Below are 7,932 nucleotides of genomic sequence, written 5' to 3'. Positions count from 1 at the left end.
TGCATCATTTAATAAGTGTTAGACTAGTTATGTTATTATATTACTTGTGTAGACTAGACATCACATATGCCATATCACGCATTGTATGTGCATTTACATAATATGCTATGCTTTGCTTTATGATGAATATCCTTTATGTCTTAATGTATGTGATGGAAGAATTTCATTTGGACATGTCATATATGCTAGATTAGATGCCGTAATTGGCTTGAAAATGAGTGCATAGTGGCACGTAGTATGGGATGCGACGCCATCGTGTAATCGTACTATACTCATATAGAGGCATGTGGCTAGGTTGTGATTTACTCTTATGCTACAACCCTTTCCAATAGGGTTTACATGTTGGGGGATCATTGGGGGAAAGCATCGGGTTACGGTTATCGGACTCCTACAGCGGTTAGAAGTATGCATGACTAATCGCTAGAATAGTTGATAACCCCAGTGATATATTTAGAGGGCTGATCGTACTGCTTTTATTTTAGATGGAGCCACCCATTTACTTTCTGTCATTTAAATTTTTTAAGAGTTGGCTTGCATTTTAAATTTCGATACCAATGGTGGGCCTTCTCCGATAACCCTATGGATGTATAGCGGGATGAGGTTTGTGGCTTTTACCTGGGGCATATGTGCACTGTGGTAGTGAGTAGCATAAAACCTATGACCTAGTAATGTTAGGCTAATAGGGTTAAAATGAATTGCATATAAGTGCATTTGTTTAGTGATTGTTTGTGTGGTTTGCCTTGTGTGGTCTTCCTTTCCATTTACTGGGCTAGTGAGCTCATCCCACGTATACAACTCTTTTTAGGTGATTTTATAGGTTACCTGCCTGGGTATCAGGAGCTGGGCCCAACATAGAGTTTCCATCTGAGGGCTGGTGGGTCCCTGATGAGTTCGAGCACGATGCCGATTGCACATGCGAGGATTGTGCTACATGGCAGCTATGACCCCTGAGTGATTCTTTTGGATTCTTTTGATGCACTCCCTTTTGTTGCGTGATGCTTAAATTGTTATATTTTTGTATATATATCATGCCTTCGAGCCCAAATGTAAGGACAGAGATAAGGGAAGCAGAGGCACCCAAAGGCATGAAGGAATGAGTAGTCTAGTGGCCGATTGTGTACAAGCTGGAAGGGAGAGGAATTGTGGGAGACCTTGGAAGTCATACGGTTAATGAGATATATGACTGTTCCAAAGGCATACTGCCAATATCGTTGAGGGACTAAGCCATGAGCAAGTAGGAAGAGATCTGTCTCAACAACATGAGGATGGAGTTGCTCAATAGCTCCCTATTGCTTATGGGTGTGAGGGCATGAGATGCAATGGCTATGCCAAGAGGAGTAAAAAATTTTGGTAGGGACCTATACTCTCCACCCCAATTAGTTTGGATGGACTTGAGCTTATGATAAAATTGACTCTCAACCAAGGCTTGAAATTGAGGAAAAATATTAAAAACTTCATATTTGTGCACCATGGGATAAAACCAAATGAATTTACTATAACCATCAAGAAAGGTTACAAAATAGCGATGACCCTCAGAGGAGATAACGTGGGAGGGACCCCATACATCACTATAGATAAGATCTAATGGAAACATACTACAAGAGGAGGAGGGAACTAAAGACATATGACTTGACTTGCCCAACTGACAGGCAATGCACAACGAACTAAGACGAGAGGGTTGGCATAGTAGTCCATTGGAGCAAACCATAAACCAAAGAAGACACTCATGAGGGTGTCCGAGACGATGGTGCCAATTATCAAGAGAAGTGCGAACAATAATATTGGCGACTGGGTGGGAAGAGGTGAAGAGAAAAGATTGTAGAGTCCCCCATTACTCGGTCTATCAGGCAAGAAGGACTGACTTGGTCACCTAATCATTGACAAGAAAGTGAGAAGCATGAAACTCAAAGAAAACATTGTTATCATGTGCAAAGCATTGAACAGATAGGAAGGGTTTAGAGATACTAGGAACATACAAGATATTGAGTAAATGAGGAGGAAGGAGAGAAGAGAGAAGCAAAACCAATGTTTGAGATGGGGATACCCTTACCATTACCGAAATGAAGCTATTCTTGACCAGTGTAGCCATCATGGGAGGATAGGGAATTGATGTCAGGGGTGACATGGTGAGAAGCACCAGTATCGGGATACCCTGTTAATGCAGTGGAGGGCGGTGGTTTGGGAGAAGAGGTGGGTATGTGGATAGGGAACAGTGTAGTGGGTGGTGGGATTGTAGATGGTGTGGGAAGGGGTATGTTGGTTGTTTGGATTTGGTTGATAGGTTTGAGTTGGTACAGATGGCTAGTAAAAAAAGTTGGCAGCAATGTGGTTGGGGCGCTGACATATAGTGCAATAGAGATTGTTGCAGCCATTGGGACCACGCCCACCACGTCCCCTCCCTGTGCCACAAATATAATTGGTGGTGCCAGTAGAGGAGGAGGAGTCGGACTATCAGTGTGAGAGAGGTTAGCTTCTGGAGGGGGCATTGGATCAAGGAAGTCGATCGTGCTGGCAGTGCTTGAGCGGAGATACTCATGGCTGATCAGCAAGCTCTAAAGCTCAGGGAACGAGATTGGATCATTGCGAGCCATGAGGGTGGGAACAACATTTTACAGATCCTGACATAGTGCACAGAAGATGTGAAGGTTGAAATCCTCAGGAGCAAGAGGTTTTCCTGCAGCAGTAAACTCATTGGCAAGGGCCTTTTCTTTGAAAGAAAGATGTGACAGTTTCTCCAGCAGAGTGAACCAGCTTTTGGAGACCCATGTTGAGAGAGAGGAGCCTAGTGGTGGATGAGGAGTCATAGGAGGCATGTAAGCAGATCGCCTTACTGGTGGATTTCCCAACTGCAAATGAGAATGATTCTTCAGAGAGAGATGCTATAAGGAGGCTCATGATAATAGCATCCTGGTCCTACTATAGAATGGCTTCAGTAAGATTAGTAGGGAAGGGGTGAGTGCCATCAATAAAGCAGAGGAGCTTTTGACCCATGAGAAATGGAACAATCTGAGTCTTCCAAAAGATGATGTTCTTAGATGTCAACTTTAGAGAGATGAAGTGATGGGCAACAGACATGGGCGGCTGAGCAGTAGGAGCCGCAGGGAAGATGGCAGTGGAGGGAGGGTAGGATCGGATGCCATGGTTGTCAAGGAAGGGAGAAGAAAGGAGAGACTAGGGTTTAGAGGAGGGCGTTGGCCAGTATACCATGACGATTCAAAGAATTATTTGTTGTATTTTTTATTTTTTATTTTTTTTATATGAATATTGCAATATATATATATATATATATGAATAGGTAATCCTAGTCATAGAAGCTATACAAGGAAGAGTATCAATCATAATCAACCTCTATATGGAAGTCATTGAATAATGATATGAGTCCATTTAGAGTCCAACCTTAATAAGGAAAGGTTCCATATGAGGAGAATCCATATCACATGTGATATGGATTCGATATACAATAGGAATCCATATCACGGATTCAATGCCAAGTGTATATGGGCTGTTATGGACCATACCTCATATTGGGGAGGAAAGTAGATATCTATCCTTTTATTATTATTATTATTATTATTATTTTTTAATTTTTTTTTTTATATATATTTTTTGGGTAGAAAGTATCTATCCTTTATAAAGAGATAAAGGAAATCTTTCAACTCTCTTCCCTTGGTATGCATTTCTATGATAACATGCAATAGTTGTTTTGTTGCTAGGAGTAGAAGCTTTCCTTGGTATGTTGTAGCCTTTAATATAGCTAGATATGATTCATACCAAGAACAACCTCTTGTGCAACTACGGCCTGCCTTGCATGACCTGGGGGCTGCGGCCTCAACCTTCCTTGTGCGGGTTGGGGCTGCGGTCTCAGTCTGCCTTATGCAGGCAGGGGGGCTATGGTCTCAGCCTGCCTTTGTATGGGTTGGGGCTGCAGTCCTACGCAATCAACAGTTGCAGCTAAGTCCGCAAATAATTTTTCTAATCTTGATTTATAACATATTTGCATGTTTAGTGCTTCTGAGGTCTCTAACCAACCATCTCTAATACCAGTCATTAACATGGTTTCAAGTATCGGTATTTGTCATATCGGTCGTATCGTATTAGTATCGGTTGAGACCGATCCTTGATCCCTGACCAATCTGAATCAGTTATCCATATCATTTCAGGGGTAAAATAGTAAAAAGGAAAATGAAACCTTTTAAAGAAAGCAAGGGTAAAACCGATCAGTACTCACCGATTTAATCTGAATCAATATTGATATCATATCGATACCGTCCCCTAAATCCATGGTCATTAATCCTTTCTTTTGGGGTGGGGGCATAACAAAGGCACGCTTCTGTAAGTACTTTGAAATTAGAGATAAATTGGAGATTCTTTTCATGACACTACCTCCTTTTCCTGTCCCTTCTAATCATAAGCATAAAAGCAAGCATTCAGTTGTATCACTAGGTTCCCCCCCTCCTCCTCCCCACCCCACACCCCACACCCCAAAAAAAAAAAAGAATAAAAGGACAGGTTGAGGTGAGGAGAGAAATTTGTGTTTTGGTTCTTGAACGCATAGGATCAGTATAGGATTGTACGAAAACCCATTTATTTTGACAGTCCAACAATTCAGTCCTTAATAAATAGCCGCCAAGCTCCATGTAGCAAGACGTGGGGCTGGCACTGCTTATTTTTGGGACGCAAGACAAGATCGGTCATGATCATGCCATTAAAATTAGATGGTCACCTCAGAAATGCATTAATGGGACATTCTTCCAAGGTTGACACCTAACAACTTTCTTTCTAACTATGTAGAATTAATCATAATAAGCATAATCTAGTCCTTTAAAAGACCAGCAAATTCAAAAGGCATCATCTTTCACTCTCCCTCACTAAACAATCCTTGAGAGACAAAAACTTAGTGGTCCTCTTAGGACATGCCTGTCTTGGTCTCAAATGCTCTCACATGTGCTTACCCTTTCAAGACCAAACAAAATTCTTTCACTTTATTTCCAACCAACTCAACTAACTGGATATTCCAGCAGGAAGAACTTAAATGAAAATAGGTTGAGAGGGACATTTGAAGCGCCACATGTTCACGACGGCTTCATATGTCATGATATTGTTTACTTTGGCATGTGAAGATGATCGTCACTTATATAGACATTTAATGGCCACCGCAAAGCTGATGTGAGACTAAATTCCATAGTACAATATCTCTACTTCCGTTGTGAAATTATACCAACAACATTCCCCCAAACTCTGGATCTGACATCAACTTTTAACAACTAGAAATTGCAATAAAAGTTGTTTGACAAAGAAAAGTGGTATAAGTGGAAGACATGAATCTGTGAATCTGTAAGAAGAAAAACTATATAGCAAACATATATGCAATTCAAATTGCTATACGGTAAAAGAACTACATTCAAGAGCTCCAGATTCCATTCAATATACTGCGGAATCTGTTTGTGCAGAGCTTCCTTAAAATTCTCTTGGCATCTACATATTCAGCTTCTGCAAGTTTTTCCAAGTTCTTCAAATAACCAGAATTCATAATCTTTCTTCTTGCACTGTTACAACTGGTCAATGACATTAATATAGAGAGTAAGAACTTGTTACCTGATTTCACTTCCTCTGGGTCAAGCAATTCCAGAATTCTCCCAATATTGGTGTCTTCCAGCAATAATCTCTTTCGGTTTCTTGGTACCCAAACCATGTTGCAGAGCACTTCAGCAGCCATTTCTCGAATATCAAAAGATTTTGTGTCCAGCAATCTCACGAGCTCTGGCATAAAACCCACATCACCCATTGCCTTCTTAATCTCATCTGTTGTCCCACAGAGACAAAGTGCCAGCTTCACTGCTAACTCCTGAAGTGAAAGCTCTCCATTGCGAAGGAAATACAGGAGTTGATCAAGGAATCCCAAATTCATTAGAATGTTCAGAGAACTCGAGGAAGAGAAACAGAGACTTTCAATGGCTCTAAGTGCGGTTTCTCGAGTCTTGGAGGAGAAGAAAGAATTAGGATCCAAGACAAGAACAAGTGCCTGTATTCCTCCACCTCTGATGATCATCTGCTTAATGGATTCATCTCTAGAGGCTACTATTTGGAGGAATTCAATTGCAGTTATCTGTGAGGCTTCGTCTTTCGATCTCGCTAGCTTGATGAAGGAAGACACAGCATCTTCTTCAACCATGAATCGTTTGATCTCATCCACTCCAGCCAGATTCCTCAGAACTCCGCAAACTGGAACTATCAAGTCTCCTCCTTTATCGTCACCAGAAGTGCAAATCGTCAACAGAGCTGTAATTCCACCATGAGCAGAGACTGACCAAGCATTTTCTGAATTCCCTGTCAGCTTCTGCAGAGCCCTTGCAGCTCTCTCTTTTCCCAAATCAGTTCCACTCTCCAGAACCCGAATCAGGGATGAAATGATCCCAACCTCAATAAGAAGACTTTTATAAGAATCAAATCCTGCAATCACCGAAATTGCCTTTGCTGACTCTTCTACAGTCCCAATCTCAGCAAATTCCAGAAAATTAACCAAAAGACTAATTATTTCCTCCATCTCAATCACAATTCTCACATATTTCTCATCCTCACTGAGGATCTCATTCAGAGCCACCAAAGCCTGGCTTTTCATCTCAAAATCTCCGATCTTGAGCCGTGTCAACAGATCGCTGGCGTAAAATTTCACATCATCTCTACAAGCTCCGGCACCTAGCCTGGACACTACAATCGCATTAGTGAGAAATCCAGAACTGTAAATTCCAGTTAGATTCTTTATATGAAGTTCGAATTTCGTAGAAACCAGATCGAGATTACTCTGCATAAGCAGCTTCCCACAGTAGGACAGGTCGACACATTGGTGAGCAAGATCATAGCAGTCTTTAAGGGTCACTTCAATTGCTGGAATTAATTCCAAGAACTTGGAATTCTCACTCAAATAGCACTTCTCGGCTGCAGTTAAGCTAGAATTCAGCTCGTCTAGCTTCTTTCTGATCAACTGCCATTTCACAGGGAAAACTTTGATTGAATGAGAAAGTGATATCAAAGAACATACAATTTGGGTACATCCTTCCTGAATTTCTTGTTTCTGCCCTTCCCTGTTTCCCCTCTCTTCTCCCATCTCTCTTCTCAGTGATTAGATGGTAGGCTCATTTTCCGGCGAGTTGGGTCCTGATGATTCCGGCAAAGTTCATCGGAGCTGTGGAAGGTGAGTGGAATTGAACATACAATATTATCAGAAAGAGAAGTCTTCTCAACTCTGATATTAGCTGACACAGAAATCCTCTGTGACTATCACTTTTCTTATCCTATGTTTTGCAGACGAAGGCATGAACACATGAAATGAACTTTCCCTCCACATTTACAACATTGACCTTCAAGGTGAACCTAGTAATGGTGGTGAGAAGTGGGGTATTTTGGTAATTATGGAGATAAAGGTTGTTTGTTTGGTGAGTTTAGTTTCTTGAGTAGGGGAAGACCACTATGGATGAGTCATGGGTGGGTCATGATTATAAATTAATGAAATAATTAATTGATTTGGGTCATTAGCTTAACTAATGTGTAATAATACTATAGATGTCTTAACTAAGTGTGGCTTTTGCGAGTAAACACGAATCATAGGTTAATAATAACAACCTTAATTTGTTTCTTTCACTATAGTATTCCTTTGTTATATGCTTTTTTGGGGGTTGGGGGGGGGGGGGGGGGGGGGGGGGGGGGGGGGGGGGGTAGGGTAGAAGATATATTAATCTTAAAACCTAGTTTAGCAAAAGACTTCCTCTTGCCTAGATTAATGATTTAGTCACTATATATTCTAGTTTATTTTGAATGGGCTTTTTAAGAAAGGGTAATTTACAGCGCCACCCCTGAAGAATGCCAATATTAGAGGGACACCCCCTCTCTTTCACCAAATTGGACTCGGACCCCTTGCCGTCAGTCATCGTTACA

General features: G+C 41.3%; 1 protein-coding gene across 1 annotated transcript; it reads right to left on the bottom strand.

Moving 5' to 3' along the window:
- Positions 1–5,149: 5,149 nt before the first annotated feature.
- Positions 5,150–7,561, bottom strand: LOC122088606 (vacuolar protein 8-like). The gene has a single exon (XM_042657924.1). It carries the CDS (start codon positions 7,103–7,105, stop codon positions 5,402–5,404), a length of 1,704 nt encoding a protein of 567 aa, XP_042513858.1. The 5' UTR covers positions 7,106–7,561; the 3' UTR covers positions 5,150–5,401.
- Between the last annotated feature and the right edge of the window lie 371 nt (positions 7,562–7,932).

The sequence above is a fragment of the Macadamia integrifolia genome, chromosome 9, assembly GCF_013358625.1.
Source record: "Macadamia integrifolia cultivar HAES 741 chromosome 9, SCU_Mint_v3, whole genome shotgun sequence".
Classification (NCBI taxonomy): domain Eukaryota; kingdom Viridiplantae; phylum Streptophyta; class Magnoliopsida; order Proteales; family Proteaceae; genus Macadamia; species Macadamia integrifolia.
The sequence above is the reverse complement of the archived record's forward strand: the minus strand, read 5'-3'. Positions and strand labels throughout refer to the sequence as shown.

Coding starts and splice junctions, on each gene's coding strand:
- LOC122088606 (XM_042657924.1), bottom strand. CDS start 7,105: ATGGGAGAAGAGAGGGGAAACAGGGAAGGGCAGAAACAAGAAATTCAG.